Source organism: Marmota marmota, unplaced genomic scaffold (assembly GCF_001458135.2).
Source record: "Marmota marmota marmota unplaced genomic scaffold, marMar, whole genome shotgun sequence".
NCBI lineage: Eukaryota > Metazoa > Chordata > Mammalia > Rodentia > Sciuridae > Marmota > Marmota marmota.
In genome coordinates, this window is record NW_026000082.1 from 24,951,460 (window position 1) to 24,965,859 (window position 14,400).

Genomic DNA, 14,400 nt, shown 5'->3' on the forward strand with positions numbered 1-14,400 from the left:
GAGGGGATGATGGGGATTTGAGCATATTTAAATTCTAATTTTAACATTTCAATATCTTGATGTCTCCCTATAATCATAATCCTAACTAAAGAGTTCCCTTCTCTCCTTCCCTCTGAGCCCTAGAGGTAAACTTTCCATCCCTTCACCTCAATCTGCCGATAGTCACAGATGGCCTTCACAGAAATGGTGCTCTTTAGCACATGGTCTGGACTGCGTGGCTTTAGCTGAACAATGGTTTTTGATCTTCCAACAAGACTGGCAACCGAGCTCTTGGACTGGATAAGCTGCTCCTTTTCATCCTACAAAATGAGAAGAAAATCAAAAGGACATTATTGTTGCTACTTAGGGTCACTAAGACAATAATGAAAACTCACTGCTCCACTCCCTAAGAGAATGTCATTTCTCAGTTAAGTAGGGATCCTTGGTGGAGCCATCTTAGATAAAGATTTAGACAAAGATAAAGAAAAAAGAAAATAATGTTTCTGTCTTTTATCAAGTACTTCTATACTCTAAATGGTAGCTTTCTCCCTGTACCCTTTTCAATGACCCCAAAGCCACATGCAAAAAAACAAAACAAAAACAAAAATAAACCTCCTGCAGCCAAAATAAGGCTAAACAGCTAATAAAGGATTCCCCTAAATACAGTTCAGAAAGTGTAGAAGTTAAAAACAATAATAATAAGAACCATATCATTATTATTATTCATTTTCTCATCAGTAGAAACCAGTTCTTCCCTTTTTTGCTTAGGAGAAGATAGTTAAGCTATTTAAAATTTTTAATTTAAATTTTAATTTTTAATTTAAAATATTTCTATCTCCCAAGCTCTACTTCAAGTATTTCCTTTTTTCAAATTGAATTAAGCTTTCTAGAGAAAGATCTTAGATCTTGAACCAACAAATAAATACTGTTGGTAAAAGCATTATGATAAATGATTTAGGGTTTACCTTTTAGTATCTTGCCATGCTATATTCATGTAAATCTGACTGGTTTGAATGAAGTATCATGCAAAGTTGAAAGTCAAATCTCTGCAAATCCAATTATCTTAAAAGCTAATGAACTTCTTGTCAACAAAATTGGTAGTAATCTACGACCAATTCCATTAGAGAGTAAATGATAACCTTTATCTATTAAGCAGGATGTTTCAAGCCCATTGTGAGGCATAAAAGTCCCCAAAAGAGGGCTTTCTTAGGATGGATATAGATGTGATGAAAGAGTTAATAATGTTAAGAAATGTCATTTGAGAATTAAGAATATGCATGTAAAGAAAAAGAAATGCTTAAACAAACTACCTGTGCCTGTCCCCGGGAGCATGATTGGAAGAAATACAACTTTAACTTATTAGTTAAGAAAGAGGAATGGAATACATCAGGGAGACAGCCATACTTCCATACTTGAGAGCTGGTCTACCCATTCCAGTTTCCTTGCAATAAAGATGTCAATTTCTGTCTAACCCACAGCCAAACATCTCAAGCTCCAGAGATCAAGTGCTCAGCGTGGTAAAAGTTCTGAAAAGAACCAGAAGCCAGGACAGATGCTCCCGAACCTGACGGACAAGCTGAGGAGCAGACCCAGGTGACTCCATGCCCCGATGACGCCGCCAACCCGATGCCCCTGACCTGGAGAGGAGGGAACAGAGCAGCGACCCTCGAGAAGAGAAGATATGACAATTGCAGAGGAGTTACCCTATGACAGGAAGGTACTCTGTGGAAGGGAGGACATAATAGCCAGGGATTATATTCCTCCTTCATAACTGGAGTACCTCTGAGAAACATTTTTAAAAACAACCGAAAAGTCAGGCTTTTCTCCTTCATTCCAAATTAATTAAATTAACATTCTATTGCCCGAGTGAAGCACTGAATGTAAAGGTTTACTACTATATTTGAAAGCATTTTTTTAAAAATTTGGACTGGGGAGGTAGCTTAATGGTAAAATGCTTACCTAGCATGCACAAGGCCCTGAGATCAAACCTCAGTACAACCACCAAGCAAAACAAAACAAAACAAAAAAAACCTAAACTAATGTTCACAAACACCCAAATCTCACCCACAGAAACAAAACAAAAAAGCTAATTTGGGTTATTCTAGTTCTCTCATTTAGAATTTTTCTACTGAAATGTGAGAATCCTTTAGCTTCTCACATAGGAAAAGTGATTTCCTTATTGAATATACACTTCTACTATTTTAATTTGAAATGTAATTTGAGCCCTGTTTTGCCTTCTATGTAATGTATTCAGTAAATATAAGTAGTTCTGCTACTGATTTTATAACCAGTTCTCCTGAAGGAATAATTCATTGGAAAACAATGAATATAAAATTGACTTAGATTAAATACTAAATCTAAAACTATTTCTTAAAAGTTAATATTGCTACATAAATAAATTGGACAAATACGGCATACATCTAAATGAGATTTTAAAATTTGTCTTAATTAAAAGCAATTTTCTAACACCTCATCATTACCAAAAGAAATTAACCAAGGAGAAAAATTTGATTCAAGTCTATTTCTTCCCCCACTCCAACTTTTTTTTAATTCCTGTTTATGTAAGAGAGTAAAAACAAATTTGAGCCAGGTGCAGTAGTGCATGCCTGTAATCCCAGCTACTCAGAAGGCTGAGACGGAGGACTGCAAGTTCAAGGTCAGCCTAGTTAACTTAGACCCTGTTTCAGTGGTATAGTGCCCCAAGTTCAATTCCCAGTACAAAAACAAAAACAAAAGCAAAAAAACTCACACTAAATTTGATACCTGCTAATACCCTTCAAACCTGCTACCTATGCTCTGTATTTCATCCTTGGTTCTATCTATTACATTAAAACAGAAACAATGCAAACAAAATATGAAGAGCCCTGAGTGGCTCAAGGGAGGTAACTAGGCCTTCACATTAGTGAGTACCCAAAGAAATCTCATTAGTAACTTCTTTAAGGAAACAAAAGTAAAAGAGACAGAACAAAATTGATTAAACTCTCTTTGAATGTGAGCCAAACTGTATAATAAGAATGACTCACTGCCCTGGAGCTTTCAAGGATATAAACAGCAACAGCTGATACAGTTTATTCGGTTTCTCAGAGTAACCATCCCCACTGAGACAACACCCACCATGGAGTCCTGGAGTAAGTCCTCAAGGCGGGATAAACTGGTGTTGTGGTCACAGGAATATTTTCGTTTGATGGAGTCTTGGAGGTTCCTCAAGAATGACTCCAGGTCTCGGGCATCACTGAAGAACTGTGGGAACATAAGAGAGTGGCAGCTTGTGCTCAGTACACCAGAACACCGAGATATTAACTGAGGAAAAAATCCTACCGGGCCAAGCTTAGCAAAGTTGATTACACTCTACTGGACTAGGGATAGTTCATAACAGAGGCCACAGAAATACAAATAGGAAGGCATAAAAAAACATGTCAGTAAAATGTTGGTGATGACAGCCATAAAACCTACTAAACTCTATAGAAAATTAGCCTGTTTCACCATCAGAAATCACTGCGCTTTCCTCTTGACTTCTGACTAGTGACAGCACTTGGCTGTGAGGTATATTCCATGAAAAGCTTATAGGTTAAGTGAATCAGTGTTTCAGTTCATTGATATGATTACAAAATGGTCAAAGAGATGACTTAGAATAAAAACAGAGATAACAGTTTATTTCCTCTTCTACCCTTTCATGAAAACAAGCAGTGTATTCTTTTATGTTGTGACAGATTATAGGTTGGAGGGACGGTCCTAATATTTTACAACTCCCCTCTCTCTCATCAAGAAGTGAAATCTGTCTCCTTCCCTTGAAGCTGGGGCATCTCATGTGACTTGCTTTGACAATGGCACATCAATACATCTAACAGCAGCAGAAAAAAGTACTTGTGCACAGGATTTGCTTTTTCTTGCTGCTTGTAGAACACAGATACTTTGCGAAGGCTACTGGATGATAAGGACACATGGCCTTGTACCCTGTCACCCCAGCTAAGTGTCAGATTCATGAGTGATGCCATTGGGATCAGCCAGTTGCCTGCCCACCTGGGGGCTGTACACAGCTATGCATAGGACAGGCAAGACGAGAGCCACTCAGCTGAGCCAGCCCAAAATGAGCTAACTAAATGATTGCTGTTTTAAGAAACTAAGTTTTTTGGAGGTAGTTTACACAGTAAAAGCTATTTGATATAGATGTACTTTTAACTTCAACTTTACCACAGGTATGCACACACATACCGAGTCCACCATACCTGAAAGTAAGCTGCATTCTCTTTCACATGCTGCTCAACACACAGGCATAGCTGCCTCATCCACTGCAACTGAGACTGAACAGCAGCACTATATGCCTGCAAGGACCAAGCACAGAGACAGAAGGGCATGAGTTTGGCAGGCTTGATATATATATGTGTGTGTGATGCTCCTTCCAAATAAAACTCTGCTGATGATAGAGAAGTCAAGAGAAGAGGCATGGAGATACTTGACTGGCATCTGCTCAAAGCTTCCCATGAGAAAGAGGCTTGCCTTTTATCCAACAGGGTTATGTGAAAAGGGATCACAAAAAAAAGGCCTTTTCTGGGACTGGGGATGTGGCTCAAGTGGTAGCGCATTTGCCTAGCATGCGTGAGGCACTGGGTTCGATTCTCAGCACCACATAAAGATAAAATAAAGATATTGTGTCCACCTAAAACTAAAAATATTTTTAAAAAAAGAAAAGAAAAGGCCTCTTCCAAATTAAGTCACAACTAAATGAACTGACCAGCAAAACCTAGGTACACATAAATCTCTCCTGGATTCTTCAACTGCTTCTCTTCTAGGACAAAGACATGGGTGGGTAGGGGCAAAAGGGGGCAAAAGGACAGTCAGTAAAGGTAATAAATTTTATTTCTTCAAATAAAATTGAATATATCTGGACAGTTATCTGAAGAAATATAATCTGAGTCATTTTCCCCCATACAGTCAGGAGTCAATGTCTCTTATAATGTTTCTCTTATTATTATTCTTAGACCATCAAAACTGTTTGCAGGCTTTTGTGGACTATAGACAACATGGAATGAAAAGGGAAATAATCCAAAACAAATGATCCCCGATACTCCCTCCAGAATATACCCACCAATTTGAATATTTGAATATTTTTTATAACAACAACTTCTGAATGTTTGACTGTCACACATTTTCAAGTCTCATACCTCCACAGTCTGCTTAGCTGGATGGTTCTCAAGTGACAGCAGTTCTGCTGTATCTTGTAGAGACCGAAACACATCCTGTTTCTCCTCCAGTTCCATTGTTAACTCCTGAAAATTGAATTCAGTTTTTTAATAAGCTCTACTAAGGGAGAGGGTAGCAATAAAAAAGTGTCCTCTGCCCTACTTTGAATCTAAAACACAGGATTGGTGCCAAAATGACACGTATAAACAGCACATGCGAAAGGATTTCAGAAAAGGGCCAAAAGACTAGAATTAGTGGGTGGGTGGGGACAAAAGGGGGCAAAAGGACAGTCAGTAAAGGTAATAAATTTTATTATTTATTACCTTTAAGGACATGAGACCCGAGCCAGATCTGAGTAAAGTAGGAGAACACAATGGAGTGTTCAAGTCAGCCCCACACTAGAATAGGACACACAGCAGAGCAATATCACTGACCAACTGGCTTTGTTAGCCTACAAGGCCCTTCTGACACTAAATTCTACTAATACTACAGGACTCAGTTTAAACACCAGCTCACTTCTTCTCCTTGATGCTTCTGGAGCACTTCTTACATGTCTACCTTAGCTTAATTTCAGTTCTCCCACAACACCCATTCTTTCCTCTTCACTTCAGAGGACTCCCTTGTTCTTCTCTACATAGGAGAAGCTCACGTTTTTTTAAGAATCCTAAATTAATGGGATTCAAGTAATTAAAGTGAGTGCTAGCAAAAAAGCTTCCTATTTGCATAATTCAAAATCTTTTAAAATCCTGTGTATGAAAATACTGATAGTAGCAAAAAATAACCCTACTTACTACATTTTCCATTGAAAAAAAATAAAAAGCATTGTCCCACATGTTCAATGTTGAATTTTCTTGCCCATTTTACAAAGTAAGAGATTAAGACCAAAGTGTTATTAGAAGAATTAATAAAAAGAATTCAGAAATTTGTGGGAAGCCAAGAGTATATCCCAATTAAATAATACTAAGTCCTTTACAAAGTGCTTTGCCTAGATTAGCTTATTAATAAGTCTTACTCAACCTTTTATATAACCCTTTGAAGTGGCTTTTATCCCATTTTACAAAAGTCCAGAGAGATTAAATGATTTGCCCAAGGTCATAGAGCTAGTTAGTGGAGAAATAAGAATTTGAATTTAGCTCTGCATCACTCCAAAGCCTATAATTTTACTACAAAAATATATTGTTTTGGAAATGACCCAACTTGTGTTACTGCTGCTCAATTCATCCAAAACTCAGCCTTCTTAAATAGTTCTCAATAAATTAATCTGGAGCTCCATTGCTCTTCTCTCCACATATATTTTTCACATGCATGGATGCATTGAGCAGGGTCCTATTTCCCTCTGTCAGAGTGCAGCTCCAGAAAACCAGGCTCTTTGCAGACTAGCCCCAAGTGTCCTCCTGCTGTTGTTAAATAAGCATGACAGGGCTACTGTGTTAGACTCACAGAGAAGTAATTTTTCTTTGCTGAGATATTGGGATTGTTGTCACTCCAGTCATATGCTAATTCTTCTTCCTCCTTCTCATTCAACCAGATCAGCTCAGCTGTAGCTCTAGAGACAAATTTATGCAAGCTCTGAAGGTGTCTCATCCGGAAGCTAGAAGTCTCCTAGACAAAGTAAAGGTTATCAGGTTAGACCGAGAGCTTCCACATCTGTAGAAGCTGGCCTGTTTTTGCAGTGGATCACAGGGCTTTGCTTATGTCTGGCAAATACTCTACCACTGAGCCACATCCTCAGACCAGAGACTGCTTTTTAATTACTGGTTTATTCTCCATGAATTCAAGTTTTATACAAATTTGGTATAAGACTCCCCTAGCCACTGTCAATCTTAGGCAGAAGATAGAACTCATAAGGCCTTTATAGAAGCTTCCAGGATAAAGAATGATCCTGGGCCTGTCCTACTCTGGAACATCTTAATAGGCATGAAAAACACCAGATAGGAGAGGATTCCCTTTTCTACCAATGTCAAACTTCTAATTTTTTTTTTTTTTAAACTCCAAGCATATATGGCCACTGCTTTGACGAGGCACAGATTCTACCTACTTAAAAATTTTTAAAGCAGTGGTTTCTGACCCATTCAGAAAATGGAGAAAATGTTATAATACATATAAACAATCACAGAGTAAATGATATAACCTAATAAACAGAAAACTTAAACAGGTCCAAATCACATACTTTCTAATTAGGGAAGAGAGTTGTTTGGCTATAACCAGATTCTCCATACACTGACCCTAAGTTAGTCAGTCAAAACTCACCTTTAATTTACAATATTGTGTCTCCAGTTTTCCAAGAGTTTCAACATAGCTGGTATGGAAATTCTGGGACATCTTTCCCTGATAAGAAAGGGATGAAAGAAAAAGATGTTAGAGAAAGAATGAGTAAACTATGTGATGATTTCAACTATGTAAATAATAAGTCTGTGTAGAGATAAGAACTCTGTGAACATGAAAGCTTCAACAATGAATCTCTGGGTGACATGTTATAGCTTGGAGTTGAACTTAGTGGGCAAGAGCTCTGCAGGTAACACCTCATAATCCTGTGTTTCCAGCAATTTGGGGAGGTCTCTAAGCAAAACCTCCGTAAAATCATTCCCAAAGTACAAAATTGCTTTTTTCAAGGGGAGAGTGGAAATAAAAAAGAGAAGAATCATGAATGAGGGAGAAGATAGATTGATGAACAGTTTTTCCACACAGCTCTCTACTGTAGGCATGCAGCGAAGGGAAAAGACTATGAATATTTAGAGAAAGAAGACCTGCGTTTAAAAACTGCTTCTGATACTTATTAATTCTGACCTTAGCTTCCAGTATCACTTTTTTTTTTAGTACAAAGGGTCAGCTAATAAAAATACTTTTCTCACAAGGTTAGTTCAAATGTTAACAGAGATACTTCATTTATAAAGAGAATTTTTTTTTGCCAAGTGCTATTACTCATCATTATCACCCTTTTCCAGAGCCCCTGTCTCCTTAGAGACAGCTGCATCATGCATACCATCCCACTACTTGCTCATCCTCATCCCTCTCACAATCATAATGTGGATTCTGAATACTATGCACCTCATATAACCGGGCCTCCTTGACACTTGAGCCCAGTTCTTCCACACTAGTATGGATATGCTGCTGTGCTTCTAGCTGCAACTCCACACTAGGCAGGTCATTGCCCCATTCTGCCCGCTCCAGTTTCATCTGAAAAAGACAAAATAGGTTTGCTATAATTTAGCTGAGTTGGCAGGAAAAGAAAATAAACAGAATCAATGTTTGGACAAAGTGGCTAGGGGCAGAAGATTGAGAGAAGAAAAAAACAAAGCATCTAAACCATCTCCACCATTCCATGGTCTCCTACAGGAAACTAAACCATAATCACCCAGGAGGAGCTAGAGAAGAAAGCCCTTTAACCAGCGAGGGGAAAGCCATCTGCAGCTGCATATGAGAATACATTCCTGAGTCCATCAATCAGAAAGGGTCTTCACAGGCTAAAAATGTTTAAATTTACAGTTTAGGCATTCCCTTTATGGCATCTCTTCATTTCACAATCAGAACAGATATAAAAAGAAATATCTGAAAATATTTAGCTTCATTCTTGACAACAACTCTTAGCCAATGGAAGATAACTTTTTTATATACCTTTATTTTGTTTATTTATTTTTATGTGGTGCTGAGGATCAAACCCAGGGCCTCGCACGTGGTAGGTGAGCACTCTACCACTGAGCCACAACCCCAGCCCTGGAAGATAATTTTAAAACAGTGTGTTCTGAGGTACTTTTACTTATTGGCAAATGGGGAAATCTGTCATTTGCAGATGGGAAGAATTTAATAATGAAACAAAAAGGTTAAAAGTATAGGAAAATACCAAATTTGAACCATTATCCTAGAATAAAATATGTAGTGCTCCCTTGAATAGTGGAACACAGCAACTTTGCTTAAACCTAAGAGTTAAGACAAACAACAAGAAAAGAAGAAACACCTCTGCCAAAGGGGAAATTTCAGAAACTATATCTGAGATTTACAGACACAGCAATCCTCCCCACACACACAAAGTGCCATTAAAGGCACAGTTAGCTGAAGGGAACAGATTCCCAAAGGGCTTCAAATTAGAAAAGCCTATGCTATTCAGCATGGAATTGTGAGAATCTGCACTGACTTTCCCAACTTTAGATTTAATGAGAAGGTATCTTAGATACAGGAAGGACCAATTACTAAGAAAATCTGTACTGGGGACACAGAGCAACCTGGTCTCTTATTTTAGACTAGCTGCTGGATCCAGTAAACATTGTGTGCAGCACAAGCTTTTTAGACATACACCCACCTGCATCTCTTCTACCCAAGACAGTAGTTCATACACAAATCGGAGATTGCCTTCATCTTCAGAGGATGAGATAGACACAAGTTCAGCTCGAGTCATGGGCTTTCGGAACCAGGAGGTAGAAGAATGGGTAGCCTTGGTCAAGGGTTCTGCTTTCAGATGGGTAGTGGTTAAAGTAGAAGGAGGAACCAATTCAAGTGAAGTGAAATGGCCCTTCCTGTACAGGTTTGTACACTCCAGACGCAGGGTGACCAACTCATCCTGAAGGCGCATGACCCTGAAACACGTGAGAAAAAGGAGAGACTCAAATCTATAACACGCTTAAAATAAAATCTTCACTATGCATTTGACAAGAATGTGGTAAAAATAAAAATGAGACCATAACATGAAAAGTGTTTTGAGAAAGTGTTATATGAATGTGAGGTGACCTTTTAATATTTTCATCTAGTTTGAAATCGTCTTCAAGGCAAATGCCAAACTGCAGTGGTTGTTGGAGGAAAACAAACCAGTATCTATTTCTATGGTTCCTGGAAGGTACAGCAGAATAAACAATGGATTACCATGCATCTTTAAGCAATCCTCATCCCCTCTGTGAGTCTATTTCCTCTCTATAAAATGAGTGCAATAGATCACCAATATTTCTAAACCAGATGTGCTATCACACCTACTCTGAAACAGGGAGAGATACAAAATGCCACAATGATTGCAGGAATCCCATGGGCACTCAGTAGGAGGGACTTGCAAGAAGGAGAAACTGTCCTCTACAAGAGAATGTTCCTGCTGAAAATATGTATGTGTAGTATTCCCACTGAGACAATGACCTCTCGAAGGCCCAAGTTATAAGATTCAGTGCCTGACTCTTGACCCACTCTTGTCATTGAGCCTCAGCAGTTAGCAAGCCCTCTGTGTGAGTCCCTTGTTCCTCACCTAAAGGCCAGTTCTTCTAACTGGTAGTAATTCTCATCCCGTAGGATCTGGAGATCCACCTGCAGCTGCCTGATGAGACCTTCGCACTCCTGAATGTACATGATGACATCTGACTCACATTGTACTGGCTGTCCTGATTCCAGGTGAGCAGCATCCTAGGACAGAAAGGGGAAAAAAAAAGGGTGGGATAACTTTGTTACCTACTAGGACAATGGGCCCACTGTACTTCCAAGAAAAAAGAAGTAACAGCTGGATTCCACAAATGTTAACTATGATGATTAGAGCAGAGAGTGAGAAGGTAGAAACAGATGATAGAAGGGATGGGATAAAACAGAGACTTACAGCCTGCAGTGTATTTTTAGCTAGTGTCAGTTTTTCTTCACAGTTCAAAGCACCATTCTGGATTTTGTTTGCAATCTGTAGCAGCAATTCTAGCCTAAAATAAGATAAAAACCATAGTCCAGTGCAAGGTTTGAAGTAGCCCAGTAAGGAATGTCAGATCACCCCCATGCTCCAGACCCACCTCTCTACAGCTGGCCGGAGGGATTTCTCTCGCTCCAGCATCTCAATGATGAGTTTTCCCCACTCTTCTTCCACATGATTAGGGTGATAACCTTGAGGCAGCTTAATTCTGCCAAATTCAATCCACACCTGAAAGAAAACACTCTTCAGTCCAAAACTACAGCCATGCCCTCAGGCCTATTTTCATTTGTTCTTTGTACTTCACTTCTTGCCTCTTTACTCAGTTATTTTTCCTCCTATTTAATATGGGCAAAAGATCAAATATTTAGCAGTGCCTCTCTTAAGATGAGAAGGAAAAAAAATCCTCTCTAAAATATAGAGACTACATAAATCCTTCCATTCCTTCTATACTTCCTACAAATATTCCTATCTTCTCAATAATCTCCATTCTGGCAAGGCTAAATGCCCAGCCCATCTCTACCACTTCAAATTCTCCAGAAACCAAAATATGAATGGAAATCTCTTTTATTTTAATCCCAAGGAAAGATTTAGTTTCCCTCTAAGTTGTAGAATAACTCGTTCACAAAACTCAAGATTTATGAATAAATACATGCCACTTTTCAGCAAAAAAATACAGATGATTGATGCTATCCCTTTACCATGAATTTATTTTCAAGACCAGATTAAGGGTGCTGTCACTAACACAGGTTGGGCAGTGCACACAGGGAATCTGTTGGATCAGGAAGCAACAACAGTGCTAATGAGCAAACCACGAAGTCATAAACAGTGATTTCCTTACCTCTAACAATTTATATAACTCCTCAATTCTTCCTTTTTCTCTCTCCTTGGCCAGAATTTCTGTTTCTTTGAAGTGTATATATTGGTTATAAAGTGCCTACAAAATTAATATTTGGTGAATGGATGAAAGTAAGCAACAGGGACCAATTTTTCACACTACCTCACCCACAGTAGGCAGTAACAAGTCCTGAGATTCAGTCTCTAGAAAGAATTGATTAAACAATTTAAGGCCATGGCTTTACCTTTAGTTCAACAGGGTTCTGGGGAAAAGATTTATCTGACATCAGTATGGTATGCTGTTTGATCCAGGGGATGAGGGAGTCCACTCGGCTTTGGTATTCTTGCCACCTGGAATCCACTTCCTATTGCCAGAAGGGAAACATCACATATCTGATTAGCAATATCCAGAACAAGCACAGAATAAAGTAGCTCAGGCCACCCCAGACCATGTAAAATCCTTTTCCTCTAATTGCCTAGGAAGTTGCTCAGTTTAATGCTCACAGTCCCAGTTTCGAAGCTCCTCAAGGACTCTCAGGTGGCATTCAAAATCCTGACATCAAAAAAGGCTACAGATCAGCTACTAAAAATATTTAGAAAAGATCCATGATATAACTAATCAAACTGATATCAGTAGCTGAGAAAACACTGCCTTATCTTGAATTACAGCTGGGAACAAGAAGGACATTCTTGGCTGGCATTTAGCACAAAATGATCTATGCTAGATGAGGCAAAATTAGCAAAACGTAGGCTCATTCCCAGGGATCAAGGACAATGTAGATTCAAATGACTCTGTATAAAAGTGCTCTATATACAATGAGAACTTAACAACACTACCTAATCAATGTAGTCCACCCAAACAAATTAAAGTCAGAGGAACTTCAGGAGAATGTTCTTTTACCGTAGCACTGATCCCTTCTCCACCCTCAGGGACTTTAGGGAAGGCATCATAAATTGAAGACACATAAGTGATTACAGACTTTTCATCTGGAGATGGCACATCCACATCTGAGAGAATGGACAAGAAATTTCTCAGAACAAAGAAACAGTGAATATATGCCAAACATACTCAAGTTCAATAAACTCTCACCTTCTGCATCCAGCAATCTGGTGACTCCCAGTCTTTCTGCCACTTCAAAAGCCTGTTCCAGATTCTCTCGGTTACTTTGGATTTGCACCCTCTCCATATCTACCAGATCAGGTCTGTAAAAGTTCATCAAGGCACATGAAAGGCCACCATCTACATATCACACATGAGTTCACACAAAGAAAACCTCTTAGAAGCTCCCAGAGCTGGAAATTTCTAACTCAGTGAGTTAGAGAGAAAGCAAGAAGTTCAGAAGGGTATTAATCCCAATTTCAATTACATGCCAGGTAATTTTAAACTTACACAACAGTAGGTTCACTGCATTCTTGGAAAAGGTATCACAAACTAGTACAAAGTGAAAATTGGTGCATATTTATGACCACTAAGAGCTCAATAATTTTGATTTATGTAATTAAAATTCCTGAATTCCTCACTCACCCCACTTCAAGCCGCCTGCTGTTCCTCAACCACTCCAATCAAGTCCTTACATTAGACCCTATGCACTTGTTCTTTCCTCCACCTGGAACACTCTGACCACACAGGTCTGCATAACTCACTCCTGATAGTCCTGACCACTTTTGTCTAAATTACCAGAGTCCCCTGTCACTTCTCCCTTCCATTGCACATGCCAATGTAGGACAGCATGCACCCGTTTCCTTATTGCCTATTCTACTGGAGGATAAGTTCTGTGAAAGCAAGAAACTTTTGCTCTTTTGTTCATGGCTATCTGTGCCTAGTGCCTAGCTAAAATTGTAGGAACTCAATAAAGATTCCTTTTTCAAATGACTAAATGAATTAGAACTATAATTCTTGTTAAAGGGGAGAAATGGCATTATAACCAATTACAATGAGATGAGACGAAGTTCTTCCAGGAGCACTAAAATTCCACTGTACTTACCTATATCGGTGAATAAGTGCATTGAACATTTTCCCATCACTCCAGCAGGAAGAAAAGTTGGTACATTTGATTCCTGTGTAACCAGCTGTCACCTTCTGAGTCCACAAAAGTAGTTTTTCCTTGGCTGACATATCCCCTGATTCCCCACTAATATAGATGTCAGAGATCTGCCAAAAGGTAGGACATGGAATAACTTAGTATAAGTAAGATGAAGCCTTTTAATCTTCTCTGCTCAGAGAGGAAGAAGGACATACAAGGTTGGCAGCCATGTAGATACAACTCCAACATATATTCGCCCTCTTTGGTAGTCAAAGAAATGAAAATTAAAACCATGAGAGGTTACTTTTTACCTATTAAACTAGGAAAGGTTTAACTGTAATGACACTAATCAGGATTGGAAAAAATGTCTAAAATTGGATATTCTCACCCACTGCCTCTAGAGAAAGTATAAGTGACATAACTCCTGTGGATGTCAGCTTTGAATTAAAAGTCTTAAAGGAATACATACAACTTATTAGAAAATCCTCAGTGATAGGTACAAAAATTTCAGACAAGAATGTTCACAGAAACATAAAAAGCAAGCATGACATAGAAAAAAACGTTAAAAAGAGCTTAAACTCTAATGAGGGATTACTGGTCACAAATTATAGAACATAGGAAAGAATTCTTTGTAGCACTTAAAGGTATTCTTTAAAAAAATTTAATGACATAGGAAAATGGTCACTGAATTTCATAAAAAGAAAAAGAACACAAATAAAATAATATATAGTAATCCTA

The 14,400-nt window shown here is 38.6% G+C and overlaps 1 protein-coding gene across 31 annotated transcripts in view; it reads right to left on the minus strand.

The window, feature by feature from the left end:
* Macf1 (microtubule actin crosslinking factor 1) overlaps positions 1–14,400 on the minus strand; it is a 334,558-nt gene that overhangs the window by 160,904 nt on the left and 159,254 nt on the right. For 24 of the 31 annotated variants that reach the window (XM_048815706.1, XM_048815705.1, XM_048815708.1 and 21 more), the window contains 17 exons: positions 13,624–13,790; positions 12,729–12,841; positions 12,540–12,646; positions 11,884–12,003; positions 11,643–11,738; positions 10,905–11,032; positions 10,724–10,817; positions 10,382–10,536; positions 9,458–9,731; positions 8,209–8,337; positions 7,411–7,488; positions 6,601–6,762; positions 5,142–5,246; positions 4,206–4,301; positions 3,094–3,219; positions 1,290–1,295; positions 147–299 (listed from right to left, as the gene is read on the minus strand). In XM_048815706.1, the coding sequence (XP_048671663.1) occupies positions 147–299; positions 1,290–1,295; positions 3,094–3,219; positions 4,206–4,301; positions 5,142–5,246; positions 6,601–6,762; positions 7,411–7,488; positions 8,209–8,337; positions 9,458–9,731; positions 10,382–10,536; positions 10,724–10,817; positions 10,905–11,032; positions 11,643–11,738; positions 11,884–12,003; positions 12,540–12,646; positions 12,729–12,841; positions 13,624–13,790 (2,109 nt within the window). The remainder of the gene's footprint in view (positions 1–146; positions 300–1,289; positions 1,296–3,093; positions 3,220–4,205; positions 4,302–5,141; positions 5,247–6,600; positions 6,763–7,410; positions 7,489–8,208; positions 8,338–9,457; positions 9,732–10,381; positions 10,537–10,723; positions 10,818–10,904; positions 11,033–11,642; positions 11,739–11,883; positions 12,004–12,539; positions 12,647–12,728; positions 12,842–13,623; positions 13,791–14,400) is intronic. The other 7 variants (XM_048815714.1, XM_048815707.1, XM_048815718.1 and 4 more) reach the window with 1 other exon arrangement.